General features: G+C 40.4%; 1 protein-coding gene across 3 annotated transcripts in view; it reads left to right on the top strand.

The window, feature by feature from the left end:
- The window catches only part of igf2bp3 (insulin-like growth factor 2 mRNA binding protein 3), a 31,815-nt gene extending 11,108 nt beyond the window's left edge, over window positions 1-20,707 (top strand). The window contains exons 4-15 of one of the 3 annotated variants that reach the window (XM_066715587.1): window positions 9,425-9,476; window positions 9,567-9,630; window positions 11,032-11,319; window positions 11,743-11,877; window positions 12,101-12,223; window positions 12,309-12,444; window positions 14,961-15,095; window positions 18,268-18,384; window positions 18,913-18,987; window positions 19,283-19,414; window positions 19,747-19,860; window positions 20,037-20,707. In XM_066715587.1, coding sequence (XP_066571684.1) covers window positions 9,425-9,476; window positions 9,567-9,630; window positions 11,032-11,319; window positions 11,743-11,877; window positions 12,101-12,223; window positions 12,309-12,444; window positions 14,961-15,095; window positions 18,268-18,384; window positions 18,913-18,987; window positions 19,283-19,414; window positions 19,747-19,860; window positions 20,037-20,135 — 1,470 coding nt within the window. In that variant the 3' untranslated portion in view covers window positions 20,136-20,707. Of the gene's footprint in view, window positions 1-9,424; window positions 9,477-9,566; window positions 9,631-11,031; window positions 11,320-11,742; window positions 11,878-12,100; window positions 12,224-12,308; window positions 12,445-14,960; window positions 15,096-15,693; window positions 15,919-18,264; window positions 18,385-18,912; window positions 18,988-19,282; window positions 19,415-19,746; window positions 19,861-20,036 lie in introns of those variants that run through there. The other 2 variants (XM_066715586.1, XM_066715588.1) reach the window with 2 other exon arrangements.
- The last annotated feature ends 836 nt before the right edge of the window (window positions 20,708-21,543 follow it).

Here is a 21,543-nt window from a genome sequence, read left to right as displayed (position 1 = left end):
AGCTGGAGTTTTCTGTTCTGCTGTATGTTGTGGTCTTGCTGTGGAAAGCAGGGGGTTAAAGCCTGGCAGAGGGTTTGGACTGGACTGTGTGTGGGCGGCAGGTGAGCAGTACCAGCGCAGGTAGCCGTCTGTGCGTTGCAGACGTTGCTGCTCCGGTGTGAAGCTCGGCTCTGTGCTGGCGCTCGGCTGCTGGCGTGTGAACTGCAGCAGCTCGCGATCTTTTGACTGCGCTCCCAGGAAACCTCGGCAGCGCTACATGGGCCAGGGGCTCTGCAACTCAGTGGCTATAGACGAATGAATGAAATCTGAGCACGACTGCTTCTGGTAGCAGGGTATAAAGCCTGTGTTTTACTCTTGGTTGCTTCCGTATCTGTTGTTAGTTGTGGACAAATTCCACAAATATTGAACTGGGAAGCATTTTGATCCTGCTTGTCTTGTTTTACTGCTCTGAAGCTCAAGTTCTCCACTTTTTTTGATAAGCAGGGAGGAAAAGGACAAGGTCTGTCGGGGGGGGGGTTTATGCAGAGGAATAATATCCTTATAAAATGCATCCAGAAAGCAATAACATTTTTACAACTGCATGTTAACAGGATGAATTCAAGCTTTTTGCTCAATAACTCCAGCAAATGTATCCCAAATTTAAGTGAAATAAGTTGTTTTCTGTAGTCATTGCGTGTTTACATACTATGGTTTTCGAAAGGGGAGCAAGCTTTTAAATTGTGGATTGTATTTAATTACCAACTTGTTTAAAATGTTTACCTACTGTCTCCTGGATTCTTGCGATCGAGACAAAAACCTAGAAATCTAGAAAGAATCTAAAATCTTTCCAGACCCAGAGAAACCCCAGGTGTTCACAGCTAATAATAATAAAAAATGTATATTTGACATTTTGAGTACCCCCCCACATATCATGAAATGCATTTCTCTTGGTAGGCACCCCTTCAAGGCCTGGTCAAACCTACCTTAAACTGTGATTTAAATGTTCTTTTTAATAGTTGTATTTTTGGTTGAACTAAGCCTGATATGAATGAATGCTATAACCAGCCTTTATTTTATTTTCTGTACATTTAAGACCTCAGTGAAGACCCTCTTGGCAGTCTGTGTCTAAACAAAGTTATTTCAAATGGTTATTGTAGCTTATGCCTTTTAGCATTGGATTAAGTATAGCTGCCCTTCTCTCTGGTATTTATGCATTTATTTTGATGTTGAAACTAACTTACTGAAATACAGCATTCCAAATCTTAACCAGGCATTTTGTTTTTTTTAAACAAACTTTTGTTCATTACTTCCCCTTCCCAAAACATGATCCCTCTTCAATACCTAGATGCTGTCCACAATGAAAATCTGTGGATCCTGAAAACATTGCTCACTGGTTGCTTTCTAGTCCTGTGTTGCACATTGTATAGTTGCGGGGGGAAATGCAACTGTAATTTTAGTCATCTAAGATTGAGTTACTGATAACACACTTGCAGTGATTTATTCTAGACTTGTAGAATTGAGGTGGCTTTTGTTTTTGTTTTGTTGTGCTAGTGACAGGATGCAGGATGTGCTATTCACATATCGTGTGCCTATTTGCCATGGCACGTAATAAAAGGATTGAGATTAAACTTCTGCCCTGGCAAGAGCTCAGGACTTCCCGTCAGTGTTTGTGAAGTAGTGAACTAAGTGTGTAGGTGTTGGATGAGTAAGTAAAGCAGTTTAAATGCAGAGAAGTTAAGTTATAAATGTACACGCTTTATTTTCTCCTCGGTCTACTTCAGTGGCGTTTGCCTACTCCCCTTTGGCTTCTTCATCTTATCTGGATTGTTTGAGTTTAACAATTAATTTTTTTTTCTCATGATCAATACTTAGATTTTTCATAGGAAATGTTTTATTGAAAAGCTCTAAAGGTGGAAGAAAAATCACTGTGCATTTCCCATTCCTTCTTTCATAACTTGAGAAAAGTGTGACCCTTTTATATATTCCAACTTCTGATTGAGATGATCCTAAACTGTATAGCTGTATACACAATTTTGGCTTCTGAATTGATCTAAATGTCCACTCGGTGTATGATGTGCAGGGAAGCACAGATTTTCTCATTTGTAATCATGTTTGTCTTGGGTCAATATTAATGAATCTATCCAACACATGATAATCTCCAATAAGGACATATTTATCGGCAATATTGTGCAGAACTATATCCATCTATTAGTAAATCTATATCCCTGCTTGTTCAGCTATATGTTCCAGAGAAGCATTTGAAGGACTGCTATTCAACTCCACTCAATCTAAAATTCACATACTCATTTAAGTATATTAATTTGTAGCCCAATGTTTGACTGGCCAAAGCTTCAGCACAAGGGCCCAAGATTGGCCAGACTGCATACAGTGACTGAGCTATTTGGTTAGAAGTGACCATTTTATGTACATCTGAATAAAGAATTGAAGAAGTGAAGTATAGGCCATTTCCACTTGGTCTGGCCCAATCAGTGCTCTTCAGGTTTCTACTTAAATCTGCATGACTTCCTAAAAGAGTGCAAAGACCTAATGGGCATCACTACTAGCGGTCTCCAAATCCCACCTTTTCTCCCTCCTGGATTTGCCAACGTTCCAGATTTTCATTCGTTGGTTCTCGACTGACAGCTGAACTATCCTGTGATTAGGGCTGGGCGATATGACTTAAAAATAATATCTCGGTATTTTTAGAAGTTTGGGCGATACACGATATCTCTCTCTCGTTTTTATCCAATCAAGCCACAAAATAAAACCAAAGACATTCAAACTACAAGTATTTTGTTAATCCTTCAATAAGCAAAACTAACAAATACTACATGCAGGCTGTCGTGGGAAATATATGCAGAATGCAACACATTACAGGGCAAGTGTTGTGTGATTACTATTACATGCGTTATGTTGTTATGGGATATATATATATATATATAATTACACACGCATAAGTTTAAAAATAGCTGGCGTTACAGTAGTTTTAATAAATCTTAAATGCGGGGTGCCTTATCCCAGGGATTTTATATAGAACAATCATCCCTATTATATTAGGATGGTACAGCAGCTCCCGTCTAAAAACAGTCCATATTCACCGAGGTCTCAAAAATGATGCATTAGAGAAAAAGTGAACATCACAATGGCTACGCGTTTCGACTTCTCTTCCTCCGAGCACATGGACACACAGCATGACTTACTGTCACACAACACCAGTCACAAGTCATGTGATCACGCAGCACATGCGCAGTAAAGGTCCAGATTCAGGCAGATTGAGCACAGCCGGGTCTATAGCGGCGCATTAACATCTGCTGGACAGACATTTCTCCTGTGACTGTCGCGCCTCGATTCTACTTACAAATACAGCACGATGTTAATACAAAATAGTTATAATAATAGTAATAGTAATAATAATAATAATAATAATAATAATAATAATAATAATACAACTGTTGAACCACTTCACCATCTTAATAAAAAGAAAATGATACTTTCTGCATGTTTGCATTGCTTTCCAGTTTATTAAAATGCAAACAAACGTTATACAAATGGTATCAGTCTATATTAGCGGGGGTGGGGGTGCTTGCAGATCGCGTTTAGCCCGGCGACGAGAGCGGGGCGGACCGTGTGCGCCTGCGCATTACAGTGTCTCTTGGTTGTGTGTTATTGTGTGTCGGTCTCTCTCATGTCCGTCTGTGTTTCTGATGCTCATTTCTACCTGCATCCAGCACGCAAAGCGTCCTAATGACGTAAAACACTGCCGTAAAGTTTGCAATTTGCGACACCACGATATAAACGATATAGCATAATATGAAACGATAGACGTTTTTCTATCGTCATACGATATATATCGTCATATCGCACAGCCTTACCTGTGATCAAAGCTTCGCATTATTATTCGAGGCGCTGCAGCAGAGCTCGAGTAGCCAATGGGAGTGCGAGGAGATTGATTGGAGGCAGATGTCTTGAATGCAGGCGAGAATGCAGTTTAGTATGTGGCTGTTGAGCTGGGAATTTCTCAGATACGCACCTGTTGTCTAGGGCTGTGTGATTGTTTTGGGGGGATACCGTGGTCAGAGGGTAACTAACTGAGAAGCGGTTTTCGTTGTGTTTCGGGATTATAAACGAGCAAAAACAGATTATTTCCTGCATATGTAATATTGATATTAGACATATCTGCATCAAAGCAAGCAAACCGTGAGCTTCTGGATTTGTGTATTGTTTTCAGAATGCTAAACTCAATTGTTGTGCCTCTCGTTTGTAAACTCTTATGGTTCTTATGATTCTTCTATCTTGGAAGAAACCTTTCGTTAGTAGTTAATTATAACACCCCATCTTGACTGATTGTCTCTATAGTTTCTGATGTTTCATTTATACAAATTGATTTCCAGACCAAATTAAATGTATTACAAATAGTCCAATATAGTTTCGTGAAGCACTTTCTTGTATGCTATCTAATGTATCCTTTAGATGTAGATAGCACTTCATGCTTGCAATGTTCTCATTCCTCCCACAGAGATGTATTGGGAAGATACAGGTCTTGTGACTTTGGTTTATGGATACAACCTGAAATATTGAATTTGGATTTGCTACACAAGAGCACTCTTCTTTTAACCAAGTTAGATTTGTGGGAAGTGTTCTTTCTATTTTTTTAATGGATACAGTGATGCATTATTGGTACTATACTTTTTACAAACTTTTCTGTGCAAACCTCTCCCAATTAAAAATGTAATTGAAGTGACTTTTTGTTTTTATCTAAATTAAATTAAGCAATCTATGGATGTATGAACATTATCAGACCTTTTTAGGTTGTCACACTAAGATGTGCCTGTTCTTTCACTATACCAAAAATCAGTTGAGTTCACATGAGCCAAAATGTTTTTGGGCATCGCAGTATAGGTTTGCTTATACAGACTGGGTTACATTTAAATTATCACACTTGCCAGTCGCATAAAGTATATTACATGCATAGCATTGTTGCCAATTTGTCCAGACTATAAAAGTAATTGATTTTACTCCAGTGCATTGTATGTGGCCTGTTCAATTTTTTAAAAAGCTCAACTACTTGTTGTGAGACTGAAGGTGTTTCATCCAGTATCCCCAGGGAGAGAGACCTCCTAGAATTATTTAATTTTACCACAACCAAAATAACAGGGCGAGAGGACAGTGCACATGCAGTCCAAATCTCCAAAATGGCAAAGCGGTCTCTTCAGTTTTGCGAAAGGCTTCTAGGCTGCTTATATTAGCTGGCAGGAACAAACAGATTTTGACTTCACTGCAGTCTGGTGGCAGGCTGAGGTAGCTTCCAAAATGTTTTTCCTCTGTTAAGTCAAGGATGAGTCACAAATCTGTTTGAATTATGATTTGATTTTTTTTTTTTTAATCCACAGCATACCTTGTTCATAACTTTATATGGAGTCCGGAAAAGGACCATAATGCTTTATAAGCTGTGAATGTAAAAGTGAAAGCACAGTAGTTTTACAGAATCTGCCGGACATCACAACAGCAGCTTTTAAGAACTCTGGCAAATGAAAAGAAAATCTTCTTGGTAATGCAGGGTGGGGCAGACATTGTGAATTCACTGCATAATGAGGAAAGTAAATTCAATGTAACTGTTGCGTTCAATTATTGGTATTTGATGCACTTGCCTTAATGACTATACATGTGTATATCAAAGTAGCAGTAACATAGTAAATGGGTTAATATAAATGTTTTAACTTAATGACGATAGCCAGTGGTGACTGAATATTTCAAACAAGTTCCTTGATTTTAAAATTCCTCTGATTCTACTAGTAGCTTCTGTCGCAAAGAGATATATTGAACCTGGCAAAAACGCAGTGTAAATTTAAAAAACAAAAAAGCTAACTATTCAGATCTTCCTGTTGTATGCAAAACCATAGCAGAGCACAGTTTACTGATTTGTGTAGATTTTATGTTGTCATGCAATGTGGCTTTCTTGATCAGTTTGCAGTATAAGTTTACAGTGGTGAGAATCATGTCATGATTTGTGTTTGTGAATGCAAAATGCAGAAGCTGAGATTTTCGATGTTGGGGGTGGGGTGACATCTTGAAGTCTAATGCAACATTAAACTTTATATTCTTAGTTTTTCACCCTTTGGAAAGTGGTTTCTGAAAAATTATAGAAGTCTGTTCAAGTACAGAAATATTGAAATTAATTCTCTGTTAATTTTATTGTGGAAATAATTCTGTCCGTGTGCATTGCCCAACCCTGATGTGAATCCTCTGTATACGAGGTGGAATTTAAGCTAAAATGGTTTTTGGCGCAGTGGCTCAAAGCAGGAGAAACAAATTCCTAGGCTATATATATCTTTATGCAAACTCACAATGAGTAAAAAAAGGAATGAGCAACTTATTGACTTCTTTGGCTTTTATGTACAGTAATTTAATCGCACGTTCCTTTCCTGACTAGTTATTACAAGGAGGTTACATCAGAGTAGAACGTGCCAAATTCTGTGCAGTAATGTATATATAAATTACGTACCTCAAACATTTTTTTTACTATTATTGCTTAAGTATTACCACGCAACACAATTAGGGGCCTTTGTCTGATACATTTCCTGTTGAGCATTGTGAAAGGGAATGGAGTTTACTCCGCTCTCTGGAACAAAGGTTGGTGGTTGGTGTAACCCCACAAAAAAAAAAAATCTACAGGAGACCTAAAATCAAGGGCTGCAGGAGTGTTGGTAGTTTCAACGCACAGATTTGTGTGCAGGGCCTGGGTACCATGCATAGCAGGCGTCTACAAAAAAGCCATTCTTTTCCTTGTGCGACGCAAATATGCACAGATGCTTTGGGAAGCTATGTAAATCCACACCATATGGGATTTCCCTCATAATGAACATCCCCCTTTTCCAGTGCGCTGTAAACGAATCCCGGAGGAGATGCCAAATGTAGAGGCAGAAGGCCGCATTCCTAGGGTAGGCTTTCCGCGCGTCCGGCACCTCCACCGAGGGGTTTCCTGTTTCCAGCTAACAAATGTTCAAGGCCTGACTGCTTTTCCTGCGCACTTGTGAGTAAATGTAGCCACTGGCAACTCAGACAAGTCTGGGTTAGAAATGAAACTGTGGTGAATTAGAGTAGATTTGTTTTTAATTGACCCACCCCTCCCCCCTGTATGTCTATAGGTTCTCATTTGTATATACTTGCCCTGTAACTATTGAGCTTTTTAAAATGGGCACTTATTTATCCAACTTGCTCCCATAAAACATCTGTGCCATTTGTGATACTTGTGCACGGTCTGCTTTATAAACTAGTACATTAGTTTTAAATGTATTTGGTTGCTGAATGAGGACAACTGCATATTAAATGAATCTGTGTTTCAGAAACTAAGAGCTGAACACAAATTAACACCCGTATCCCTTTCTGTGGAGAATGTAGATGCATATATAAGTCTTCAGGTATACATTATATAGCTGGTTTATGTACTGGAGTTATCCAGTCTGAGGCTCATCACAATTGCCCAGATCTCTGCACTGCTGCAATTTCTTATCTAACCACCATTATGTTTAACCAAGGTGTGATTTTTGTGTAGTCTGTTAAGTCTGACTGTTTCAGGAACTTTGTAAACACATTTGTATCTGTACATTTTCCCTGAGGTGCACAGCACATTGTCCACCACTTAAAGTCCAAGTTTCTTTTTTTGTTACCATTTTTTTTGGGCCCATTATTTATGGTTTTGTGGTATATGTAGCTCCAGGCGTATTCTGTCAGCATTCCTGTGAAAGTCGTCTACAGGTGAAAATCTGTGACTGAATCAGGTTTGTTGTGTGATTCTGGTAAACACGTTTTCTCCAGTACATTATACTTGATTTATTATAATGGCTGCATTGCTATATAAAATTATACAGTTCACCCTGGGTGGGAAGAAGATAAATGGCTGTTTTGCTTCTACACCGTTTTCAGTGTAGAGAAGACAATATTGTCACCGAGGGATCCAAAATAAAAACACGCAAGGTTTGTTTTTCTCTGTATAGACATTTCTTAAGCATTCTCTTTAGCCTTTAGTTCCCAGAAGGCAAGTTTTTTCTGCTATGAATGGTTACCGTGTATTTAAGTGCTGTTTTTACTGAATCCTATTGTTCTGAAGCAAGAAGTGCTTAATTGTACGCTAGTTTTCATTCTGAATTGTAATTGTAAGTTTAACTTGTTGCCAATCCTAAAAGAAAATGTAAATTCAGTGTGAGAGCTAGAAATTGTTCATCTGAGACACTATTTTTAAAAAGTCTCTCCTAGGTATGTTAATTTTGCAAAGAGCTTTACAGTACTAGTCTTAAGAAAAATCACTTGCCTTGTTCTAGATGTTAGCATTAAAAATATATATATATATATATATATATATAAAAATAAAAAAAATCCTGAAATATTCTTGTACTTGTAAGGATTTCTGCACTTGGCAGTGGAGAGGAGCTTTGGGGAATTATAAATGCTGGACGGGTTCCCAAAGGATCTGTTGGATTTTGTGAGCCACCTGTTCTGTAAACTTGAATCCAATCCACAGACTTAAGAATCTTGTCCAGCTCGCCACATCTCTGCTGAAGTTAACCCTTTCTATTCTGGGCCTGTTGGGGTTATTGATCGACCATGTTAAATATGGAAAGCAATGTCCTTTTGCTTGGGAGGCCAGACCATTTTTCTGGCAATGTAGTGCATGTGGCATACACATTGACGTACACGCTTTAAACTGGAAGGATGAGAAGGCATCCATTTCAAAACCGCCAAAGTTGTTTATGGTAAAAATAAAGTAATTTTGGGTTTCCTGTTTCATAACACTGAATTAAAAAATTGTTCAATTGAAATCCTTTGATTGGGATTAGTTGTATCCTTTTCATGTGAAGTTTCTGGTCCTGATCCAAAACCAAAATTCCAAAACAGTTTTACAAGAAAAAAAAAAAGCATGATGGGGGTGGGGGGGGGGGACAAAAGAAAAAGGGGGATCTAATAATTTAGCACAGAGGTTCTGTCATTTTGGGATTATGGAGAGTTTTGGATTTTGTCGAATGATACTTAAAATGGCCGTTTTCAGGAAGTGTTGTCCTTTCTTGAGCTCAAAGTAAATTTCTCTAGTCTTCTGGTACAATTGATGTGTATCCCCCACCCCCAGTGTCATTCGCATTAAAATCGTTCCACTGTCGCAGAATGTAAAGCTGTCTGAATAAGTGTTAACACGCTCTCGGGTGGTTGTTGGGTGTGTAAATGTTTTCCTTCTGATCTTTAAGAGGTGTCTCTGTGCCCTGAATGAGGGACAATGGTCTGTGAACTGGGCTACTGATGGGAAGAGCAAATGGTTGTTTCCTGGCTCTTTTGTGAGAAGGGTATAGGAATTTTAGCTGATTGATGTGGGTTGGTGTTCTTAAAGGTGAAATGGCTTTAAGTCTTTGTAAATCTCCAAAATGCTGACTTTCCTTTCTCCTGCCTCTCCCAACAGGTATTAGATGGCTTACTAGCTCAGTATGGCACTGTAGAAAGTTGTGAACAAGGTACGTTCAATTCATGACTAATGTGTATAGAATTCTTATTTGCGCTGAGAAATCAGTCCCTCGTCTAACTTTTTAAAATCTTTTTTTTAGTGAACACTGAGACCGAAACTGCAGTGGTCAATGTGAAGTATGGTGCCAAGGACCAGGCCAGACTGTGAGTACACCAGACACTGTGATCTTTGGGTCATCCACTGTCCAGATACCTAACCTTTCCTGGAAAGTCTCAATTTGGGCACCTTGTTAAAAAGTGAAGTAAATACAATTGGATTCTCCTTTTTGGCAGTTCCCCACTACACCACACACTAGAACCAGCAACCAGACCTCAATCCATGTATTACATTTCGTTTCCACCCCCCCTTTTATTCACTTGACAATGAACTAATTGATCGGAACTACAACCTTCCCCATTATAATAGAGGTGAAAATGGCTATGCAAATAAGTAAACGGGGATACTAGAAGTGTTTGTCAAGGGGCAGTCCCCCCCGTCCCCCGTCCCCCCTTGGTAGTTTCAGCTACAATGATCCATGTATTTCAGACTATTTCCTAGACTTTAAATATGGAAAGCATTTATGGGCAGACTAGTGAGGTAATAGAACGTCACTAATTAATGAGAAAATTGATGAGACATACCATTAAGCATTATTATGGTCTAACTAGTCTATTTTTATGGTGATGGAAATTCAAATTAGAGTATTAAATCTTACATAATATCCAGAAAGCTGCATTTTCTGTGTCTATCGTCAGCACTGAACCTACTCTTCAGTTCACTGTCTCGGAAAACACAAATACATTTTTAGTATTTAAACTGCAAATAGCCTAGGTTGATATCTATTACTTCAGAGGGATAAAAAAAGATTCAGAGCACTTTGTGAAACTTGGGTTGAAGAGGGTGCTCAAGCAGAGTAATTATCTTTTAGATTTAAGCAACCCCTTACAAATAAGAACAGTGTAGCAGTTTGACTGTATCGGCTGCTAAGAAAATTGACCTCCTCGACATTTGTCAAGGGGCCAAGAGTTGCCTTTTACAGGTGCTGTTTGCTGGGTGGAAAAGGTCAATACTTGGAAAATATCTGCACTTTAAAAATGGGAAGTAGCTCTTGATAATTTGTCATGTCAATCCTTATTTTTAGGTATAATGTAGATGTTCTGAAACTTATTTCCAGTAGATAATTGCTTGAGGATTGATCTCAGTAAATGTGAGAACGAAGCAATTGCTGCCTCCTAGTGCCCAGAAAGCTAATTGCATACGCATATGATCTATACGCTTTCTAAAGTTGAAGTTACTGGAATGGGATATTGGACATTTAAAAAGCATGGAAAGACCTTTAAATCTGACTACCTTGCACCGTATCCATACATGTTGTTCTAAGCTAAACTAAAACAGCATGAAGACATGAGGTTTGACGCATCATGTTTGTAAATTAGTTGTATATATACATGAATAATACTTCTATTGACATTAATAAAAACAAGTGTTAGGATGTGCTGATCATGTGAAATGGGTATAAGAATTCTGGATTTTTTAAATGGATTTTAACCCCTTCCCTGCTTTAGAGCGATTGAGAAGCTGAATGGCTATCAGATGGAAAGCTATGCTCTGAAGGTGTCGTACATCCCAGACGAGATGGCTGCACAGCCACCCCCACAGGCACACCCTCTTGCTGGACGGCGTGGCTTTGGGCCACGGGGGCCTCCTCGCCAGGGCTCCCCTGGGGGGGGCGCCCGGCCCAAGCAGCAGTCCGACGTGCCGCTGCGCGTGCTGGTGCCCACTCAGTTTGTGGGGGCCATAATCGGTAAAGAGGGGGCTACCATCAGGAACATTACAAAACAGACACAGTCCAAGTGAGTTTCCAGCACAGTTTCCTGCTTTTGTTTTCTATGTGTGTATTTACTTTTAGTCCTGTGTATTTGATTAACACATCTAGCCGCACTTTCTCAGTAGTTAAGAGAAACATCTCTGAACTTGTCTCATTAGGTTCCAAAGATGTTGGAGGGCTTAAGGCAGGACTAGTTCTGTGACGCCCAGTGCAAGAGTCTTTGTCTTCATCGGTTTGAAAAAGATTATCAGTACTAGCTAGCACCCCCTCAAAAAATAAAATAAAGGATAATTACATCTGAATAGAGATCCTTAGAAATTCCCTTGGAAACACTCAAAATACATTGGTTTTTATTTGTGTTCTTTACTCCGAACACTCTTGAGGGTTCGGCACCAATGCGTTGCTCATTTGATGGGTTGACTTCATGGTGATCCGCTTAATTTCTCAGGATTGATATCCACCGGAAGGAGAACGCAGGTGCCGCGGAGAAGCCCATCACCATTCACTCAACCCCGGAAGGATGCTCTGCTGCTTGCAAAACCATCATGGAGATCATGCAAAAAGAAGCTCAGGACACTAAATTGTAAGTGAGCCATTCTACTACATTTGAGAGTTCGTATGGTTGGACAACATTTAGAAAATGTTCTGGCAGGTCAGGAGACTTTGAAATGTATATCTTGTCTAAACTGCTTTCTGTAAAGTATTTTCCACAGCACTGCCGGTCTTATCTAATGGACTGTAAACATTGAACTGCAGCATAAGTTATGGGACTGATGCTGGATAAGCTCTTGTATCCCTCGTTTCAGCACTGAAGAAATTCCTTTGAAGATCCTCGCACACAACAACTTTGTTGGCCGTCTAATCGGGAAAGAAGGAAGAAATCTGAAGAAGATTGAGCAAGACACTGACACAAAGATCACCATTTCTCCGTAGGTTTAGTATAAGATCTCAGTTTCTTGGTCTGGCCATGTTTTTCATGTTGGACACACACAAATAAATCCTCTCCCTCTACAGGTTGCAGGATCTAACGCTTTATAATCCAGAAAGAACAATCACAGTCAAAGGCACCATTGAAGCCTGTGCCAAAGCAGAAGAGGAAGTCATGAAGAAAATCAGAGAGTCTTATGAGAATGACGTGGCTGCTATGAATGTAAGTTTCCCTTATAGTGTGCAACAAACTTGCAAGACCATTTTGAGTCGTAAATAGCTGTGATGGAGCAGGACCAACAGCCCAGTACTTTTTGATTCAGGAGTTTAAGATTAAGTTGATGCTAGTTTAGTTTGAATGCACAATTCACCATGTCTTGTACAGAATCTGTGAAGAACTGTGGCTGCCATGCAAACAGCACTATATCAAAAATACAATTGATCCAAAACTTTGTTAAAAATGTGAGCTTTTTGTCTAAAGAGCGATGCTTATACAACTGCCATTACAAATGACTGCAGTTATCAGTGTGGGTGGCTTCAAAGTTAGCTTCAAATTGATGCATTTTATTGTGGGTTTATAATGGATTGAATGCACGTTTTTGAAGAGTTTTGTCATAGTGTAACATGGATCTGATTTACTTCAATGATGGCTCATTTCTAGATCATTTCCATATTGAGTTTTTGTAAAAGACAACTGAATCTTGAAAGGTGTTCACAGAAAATGTTCTCCCTGTTAGTCGTAGTAAAGGATTTGCTTGGCGTGTTATGACCTTGACAACTTCCTGGCTTTTTAGCTCCAAGAATAGAAATTCAAGACTTCTGGGGACTGTGTGGGTGTAAACTAGAACTATATACAATAGCTAATAAAACTGAAGACTGATGGATGGCGATTCCTTGGCAGATCATATTCAAACCTCACTTTTGCATATGTTTCACAGACTGTGGCTGCTTTTATGATTGGAAGATCCAGCTGCATGCATTTCATTGCATGGGCTTTGGAGTAGTCTATACAATATAGTATAAGCCCCCACCACACCGGCCTTTTAAAAGCACATGTAAAGTGTGCGGTTCGCGGCCGGTACGCTCACTCAGAATGTCTCGGCTGGGTGTCACCAGACAGTCTGCCATATCAGAGAGACATCTTTTAACCCAATGCTGAGCTGTGGGGGGATGTTGAAGCTTTGAAGTGGTGCTGAACAGAGCACATGGTTCAAAGCCAAGTCCCTGGAAGTCCAGCAGTAAGGTTTGTGTGTGATTATGTGGTTTCTGGAAGGATGACATGAATGTGTGGATTCTTGCCTGCGGAGGCAATGTTTTGGTGGGTGTGGGTCTTGGTGGGACATTGTGGTATAAATGTGCAGCGCAGCGCCATAGGCTCGCCTGATAAGAGCAGCGAAGGAGTGCTCCCCTGGTGATGGCTTTTCTTGAGGGCTGGGATTACACTGCTTCTGTTTACCATTCCTCCCCTGCAACTTGTAATTTTGTGGCAATTAATCATCTTTAATGTAGTTGTACTTCAGAAAGCAATGCCCTTTAATAACAAAAACGTAGTCCCAGAAGGACACGCAACAACCATTTTAAGAAAACTGCTGTGTGTGGATGTCAGTCTCCGCTGGCAGGATTGACGTTGAATTTCACTTTAATTTCAGATAGTAAAAACTGTTTGCAGAGTGAAAACTGAACACACTGCTGGAGACACTAGTGCGTCTAGTGCCAAGTGCTACACTTAAAGATCTCTACAAATTCAGCTGCACGTGCTGGATTCAGATTAATAATGTGTATTGGCTGGCATTTTGGCTTTTTTTTAAGCATTTTCAAAATGCCCTTCATGCGAGAACTGTCCAAAAAAAAGAACCTTTCGTGAATATGCAAATGAAGGACCATATATAAAAGTAGTGGGTATGGGTTAGTGTTGCGTTGCATTTGTTTAGGAGGCAAGGACTCTCCGAACGCAGTCTGTGTCATTTTGTCAGTGGAGGCATTGTTTTTGGTAGCAGAACTGTTGGCATGGTCTCCAGAAGCCTGGATCTCTTTCCTGTCAGAGGGACTTGTATAGCACGAACATGATCAGTATTCAAGATACTTTTTCCATGCTCTTTGGATTTTTTTCCAAGTTTTTAATTTTCCCTTCAAGTGCTACCCATAGTATCCAAGGGAAGGATTTCTTGCCTCCAGAAAATGCTCATACGTGTGTCCTGTTCATGGGAAACGCGTGAAATAAGCTGCTTCTTTCGGCAGGTTGCTAAAGAGCTGCTTGAAGTCATTGGCAGGAGTTGTGTTAAAGAACTGCGAGGAGCACTTTGTGTGTGTGTGACAGTCAAACTGGGAGTTGGCCGTGCTGAAATGGCCTACTTGGATATGAAACATTTTAAAGGATGAACTCAATGCAATGTTTACTGTACAACTCAGGAAAGTGCTTAATTTCTGTAACCATTTTGGAGACGGTTCCATGATGACTTAAAAAAAAAATGCTTCAGAAGTTTTTATTCCTTTAGTGTGTTTTGAGGAGTATTCAATTATCTTGGAGGTGCTTCATTTATTAGTTCAGGTTTGTTAGCAATAGATGGTATAGAATAGACCCTGACACCGGAGATTTCTCTGAACTGTGTAAAGACTGCAGGTGTGCAACTGCATCACTGCACAGTTTTGTGTTCCCTGCTGGTGCAGATTTTTAAATTGCTTTTGTTGTATATGCACATGGTGATGCATTTTATAATGCTTGCTTTCTCTTATCCACAGCTCCAGTCGAACTTAATCCCTGGGTTAAATCTGAACGCTCTGGGCCTATTCCCCCCATCCTCGCCCACCATGACTCCCCCGATGATGGCGGCCCCTCCAGCCGGGGCCGGGGCAGCAGCCTATCCCTCCATGGGGGTGAGTACTCTGGCACAGCGTTTATCTGGCTCTCGGGCATGGTGCACCAACGCCGGATAGTGTTCAACTGCATCACGCTTACTGGGTGGGAAAATCTATTGGAAACCACAGAGCCGAGGTCTATGGCATTGCTGACTTTGGTTTGAATTTGGTTCCCTTTTGGGTATTTTGTCTTGAGGTGAATATTGTTCATTCGGCTGTCTTTGCCTGCACCACACGGAGATTTGTGTTTTTCAGTTTTTGCCATCTCTGCTAGGGCCGAAGGGTGTACTGAGATCCCAGTGAAGGTGGTGATAGTGTGGGGAGGTCAACTTCTTCCTCCAACTGTCCTGCCAGTCACTCGGTCTAGTTCTTGGCTCTGGCCACTGTAGGCAAGCTTTTTCTCTGCTGGCCCCCAGCCAAGTCATGATTTGTGTAGTGGTTTCACATTTAAATTTACATTTCACAATATCATAGGGGTCCACTATTTTAGCTTTAAATCCCCCGACCTAAGTGGGTAGGAGCATTTTACACCCGTTCAATCTTAATGCATGTACAAATGGTATAACCTGTTGGTTTCAATCCTTACGAACATGTACTTCCCTCCTGTATGCTGTAGAACTACCCTTATATGAGCGATGTGCCGATTTGGGCATCAATGGTTGCTGCAGGAGGCCAACAACTCTCTGTAAGTGACCGTTCCCAGGGTCTGCTGTGCACGGCTTTCCTCCAAGCTGGGCTGCTCAATGCTAGACGTGGTGCAGTAGGAAAGGGCTCATCTCTAACAATTTCCAGGCCTGCACTGAAATGCAAAGTGGTGTCCTTTTAAAACTAGTTGTATAATTGGTGTAAAAAAACCTGACCTGAATCTGTTCCTTGTGAGATATCTTGTGTATTGAACTTCGAGGGGCAGGACCATGTTTTAACTGGAATATCAATCTAACATTGAAGTCCTCTCCACTCCCCTGTGGACGTGCAACTGTGCACCTTTTCATATCTCGGGAGCTGTTGCCAATGCCATAAAGACTTGAAAAACTTATTGTAAATTGACATTTTAAATTTCTTGTGTGGCTTGATGAAGGTCATCGTACATGAACATTTGTGCGGTTTATTTCCCACAAATTAAAATTGTCGATCAGTTACTGGCGTTTCATTCTCATTTATAATTTAGGGTAGAGATGAGTTTTGATAGATCCTGCAGTCAAAACTAATTATTTTACATTTGAAAATATCAGCTTCATTATTTAAATACAAAAAGGTCAAAGTATTGTCCGTATATCTGTGATTTTGTGTTCGTGTACTTGAAATAGCATGTGTGGGCTCTACACTTAAATACTGCCTCATAATTGCTATGGGGCATTTCTTTTGACCCAACGCTTCCTATTTTGAGTTCAAGCATTTCACATTTTAGTCCCTGTGGTAGATGAATACCAGTTATAAAATACACAATTGATTTCTGAAGGTCTTAATCATTTGTCTGATTTCTTTGCCATATTCGACAGACATCCTTCTATTTTAAAAGTTAATCTGAACAATACAGGATATTTATTTCTAGATTATTCTTTCTCCCTATTTGTCCGGTGTCAAATTGATACTGGGATCTAGCAGTCTTCCCTAAAGAAGCAGTATGGCAGCAAATCCACAAGATATTTGTACACAAGCCCAACTTCAACACTTAATCCTGCTCATTCAGTATCTCCAAACGCTTAAGTTTTAATGGGGGGTATTGTTTGTGGTTAAGTAATCCAACTGTTTCGGCTGAATGAAAGGATTAAATGAAATATGTAAACTATATTTTTAAAAAGGGCACTTGGAATGAATCTTTCTTTGAGCCTTTTTACCAGTTTTCATAGACTTGGCAACAGGGCCTCACTCCTATGTAAACAACGTCTCGTATGGTTTCCAAGACCATGTCTGGGGGAGGGAGCGTTGGGGAGAAGGTCCTTCCTGTTGCATCTCTACGATCCTGGACACTACCCTTCTCTCTGTCTCTTTGCTTTGGATTTGTGCTTTCGTTCTTGCATTTTCTTTCTCTTTGTCAAAGGTATGTTGCTTGCTTCTCCTTCACTGAACTTGCCTGGTCTTTGCTTTGTTTTGGGAATGGCGCCAAGAATCTGGCCTTTACATCTGCAATTTGGCTCACTGGCAGACTAAAGCTGGCTGTCTACCATTTCGAAACGCAGCCACACAAGTGGAATTATTATGTAACTTATAAAGTGGAAGACTTGTTATGTAATGTGTGTAGTCGTCTGTGGTTTTCTTCCCGAAATTAATGACGCTGCTGCCTCCCTCCTGCTATGGAAGTACACTGGAGGTGGGGTGAGCTATAAAACAAAAATGTAGATCTCTAATAGTTCTCAACTTATTGGGATATGGAGCAGATAGCAGATTTATAAGATGCTGCATCCGGGAATGTAAGGAACCAATTTGGTTGTATTGGCATTTTTTTTTTTGACGGTTAGGCTTCCAGCTTAATTGTTATAACCATTTTCCCACGAATGTTAAGCTTCCTGACCCATGCCTCCTGGTTGTGGCGTCGATGATCCTCTAGTTTGAGAGATGTGGATGCTTACAATTATTAGGGCCTTTGTCTTGCAGGACTGAGTGGGTTTGTTCCCGAGTTCAGTTACATAGTGGTGTATTGTTAGATTTCCCTTCAGATGTCTTGTCTGTCACACTGGATGCCGTGACAAGACAGTTTAATTCTCGGCTAAGTCTGAGGACATGCGTATTGAGATTTCCACCCAGATCACCGTGGTTAGCAAAGTAACAAACACTGTTTCCACACAACTGCATCCCACTCCCTCTGCTGTTCAGTCGGCAGCTGCGAACATTTATGACTCGTACACAGGGAGACTCTTCAAACAATCTTCTACATGATTAACATCCCTCATATGTTTTTGTTCCCCCAGGCAGTGCAAAACTGCACTGGTTTGGGATCTTTGGGAGTCTCGCCACAGAGGAAAATGCATGTATAATGTGTAATTATTTTTCCTCTTTCATCTGTTATGCATAGGTGTAGCAAATATGTTTTTTTGGGGGGAAGAGGGGAATGTGGGGGATTTCCTCAATCAACTTTGAAAACCGAGACGTTCAAACTGGTATGAACAAGCCTTCCTGTCTCGGCAGATTAGTTTTTTTGTGGTGTCTGGATGTTCTATCTGTTCTTTTTCTGTCTCCTCGCTCTCAGCAGCCGCCAGAATCCGAGACGGTACATTTGTTTATCCCGGCGCTGGCGGTTGGAGCCATCATTGGCAAACAGGGACAACACATCAAACAGCTCTCACGCTTTGCAGGAGCTTCTATTAAGGTATTGTGTGCATGCCTTCATCTGATGCTTGTCTAGCCCTGTGGGCAATTAACCCAGATCTCCCAGGATTGTTATCCCCACCAGAGCTGCCTGTTTTCCAGCTGGGGAAACTTCCAAACCATGCTTCTGGATGGGCATTGTCCTTCCTACAGCTAGTGTTAAAAGCCATGCAGCATTCAGTCATCTTAAAATTGCATTTGTAAAACCAAATTAATGTATGCAAAAAAAGAAGCCACTGCTCTTAAAATAGTGCCACAAATGGTAATTCTTGTCCAGTTGAGAGAAACTGCTTCACATGAAATTAACACCGTAGGAGAAGGAGTAAATACACAGATTAATTCGTAAACTCACATTGAGGCTCACACTTTGTTCGCATCAGCAGTTTTTGACTTGCAGAATTTACCTTGCTTATTACGCTCTGGAAAATGTGTGGAAGTCAGGTGCTTAGTGTGTGGATCTGTTATGTGTGCGGCGGAGCAGGAGTGAAAGGAATCTCTCCCACCTGTTGACTGCAGTGCTGTGTTTCAGATTACTCCAGCCGAAGGACCAGATGCCAAGCAGAGAATGGTGATCATCACTGGCCCACCAGAGGCCCAGTTCAAGGTAGGATGAGACGCGCCCGTTCAACATGAGTTCGTTGGCCCATGTGCGACACCCAGTACAATATAACCTTTTAAACTAAAAATGGTTTAGCTTGTATAGGTCTAGTTAATCTACGCAATTTGACAAAGGTACGTTAGCTAGGCTTCTGATGTCAGAGTATGTGCAAGCAGTTTTACCCAAACTCTAATGCGACCCTTCAACCTGTCAATGTATAACCGTGTGCTAATGAAGGTGACTGGAAGTCCTTATGCCCTTAATCACTTAAGTGTCCATTTTTAATCCTCCTCTTCCTTAGGCTCAAGGAAGATTATTTGGCAAACTAAAAGAAGAGAACTTCTTTGGGCCCAAGGAGGAAGTGAAACTGGAAGCTCATATAAAAGTGCCATCTTATGCTGCTGGTAGAGTTATCGGCAAGGGTGGTAAAACGGTAGGTCTTTTGCCATGACTTGGGTGTGGAGTTGAAACCTGTAGCCTTTATCAGATATTGAGATGTTGACTTGCTTGCAAGTCTTACTAGTTATCCTGGTTGCATGTTTTTGTAAGCTATTTTTCAGGTGCATAGGAGACCTGATCATAGATGTGAATTGGATGATTTTAGCTTGCTAATTGAATGCCTGTGGTTCTGGAAAGATTAATGTTTTATGATTGATTATTTCTGAGCAGACGCCCTTGTCCGGTTCTTTGAAAACTAACTTGATGCCAGTTATTTTGGAAGTACAGTGGAAGCTGGTCTTTGCTTATTCAGCCTGTCCTCCCCAGGTGAACGAGCTGCAGAACCTCACCAGCGCAGAAGTGGTTGTCCCCAGAGACCAGACTCCTGATGAAAACGATCAAGTCATCGTGAAAATTACAGGCCATTTCTACTCAAGCCAGGTATATAGATCCTCTTTTTACAGAGAGCCTACTAAGTATATTGTGCATCTGTTGACTGTTGAAATAGTTTTAATGGTATTTTGTAGTGCAAATTGATGATGGTTGTATAATAATCTTGACTTTCAAGTTATCAAATTTAAAACTGATTTCTCCCCCTTCCTCACCAAAACCTTCAGCTTGCACAGCGGAAAATTCAGGAAATTTTGTCCCAGGTAAAAAGACAACAGCAGCAAAAAGCCACGCCGAGCGGACAGCCCCAACTTCGACGAAAATAGAGAGGTGGTTTGGGACCCCCCGGGGCCGATCACAAAGACGGATGCCAGACCAAAGAGGAAGATGGACTGTGTTGCCGGCAGGGAACGCTGCAAGATCCTGCCGACTGCGCTGTGCAGAGCTTCCACCTGCTCAGCCACGGTTCAGGACCAGGCGACTGCCAGCCTCCGTCTTTGTGAGAATGTATTCTTTAGGCTTTGAAAAATGTTTGAAACCCAGCTTTAATAAGAAAAAGAGAAAAATCAAAGACCCCTTCACTTCCCTTGTGTTCTATGCTCACCACTTCACATAAACAGGTTTTGTTTTTCCCTAAACAATGTACTAGACTATGGTTTAATGAAGCTTTCTCTTCTGATTTTCTCTGGGTATTGAAAAGGCATTGCTCTCCAAGTTCCATCTGATGTATGGAAAGGGGCGGGATGTGAGGGTGGGGTGGGGAGTATTTTGAAAGGGGAAAGGCTGGGGAAAGAGATATTTTGTCCCAGTATTAATAGTGGCATTTTATAAATTCGGATGCATTTTATAATATATATATATATATATATATATATATATATATATATATATATATATATATATATATATATATATATATATATATAATAATAACACTGCCTAACCTAAGGGAAGTGTTGAATGGTGTTGGCCAGGAAAATATGCATTTTACTAAACTACCTCAGGCATTTAGTACCTCAGCAAAATAAGTTCCTTTCTTTTTTTCTTTTGCTTTCTGGTATTTTGTATACTTTATAAAGCTAATAGTTCTTGAACATTTTATTTTTTTAAGAAAAATTTAAAATTTGATCAGCTACCAACTGGGAATGCCTTCAACTCTATTTTACAAATATATGTACATGTATAATATGTGTGTGTATATAAAAAATATATATGTACATATAAATGACACATTATATTAGCAGAGTGAGAGGTAAAGAGTCAAGGTGCTCCTTGCTGCTAGCTGATAGGAGTATTAAATTAAAAAATTGCCTCAGTTTTCCTGAGGTCTTCAGCACCATCATATGTACGAAAAAGAAGACATACAGCAAAGATTTTTGAAAGATGCCGAATAATGCCAACATTACTTATAGCAGCAATGCCGTTTATTTTTTGGGGTATTTGGGATTCTGAAATTCATTTTGATGATACATTTATGTTTTATGTATTTTGAGGGGAGACGATGGAGTGATGGGAAAAGGTCGGGAGTCTGACCAAATCCGGTTGGTTGTGCACTTAACTGCATGAATCTTCGGTGCCTTGGACCATCACTGCCTCCTTTATCGCAAAACGAGTGTTAGAGAGAATAATGCAGCCCACCTGGACTCGGCCATTTTGTTGAAAGAGCAAGCTTCATGTTCAGCTGCTTGGTAGACTGTGAGGGCGTAATTCGCAGGAGTGACACAGACCAGGCTA

Source organism: Amia ocellicauda, chromosome 10, assembly GCF_036373705.1.
Source record: "Amia ocellicauda isolate fAmiCal2 chromosome 10, fAmiCal2.hap1, whole genome shotgun sequence".
Classification (NCBI taxonomy): Eukaryota; Metazoa; Chordata; class Actinopteri; order Amiiformes; family Amiidae; genus Amia; species Amia ocellicauda.
This window is presented reverse-complemented; position numbering and strand designations above follow the sequence as displayed.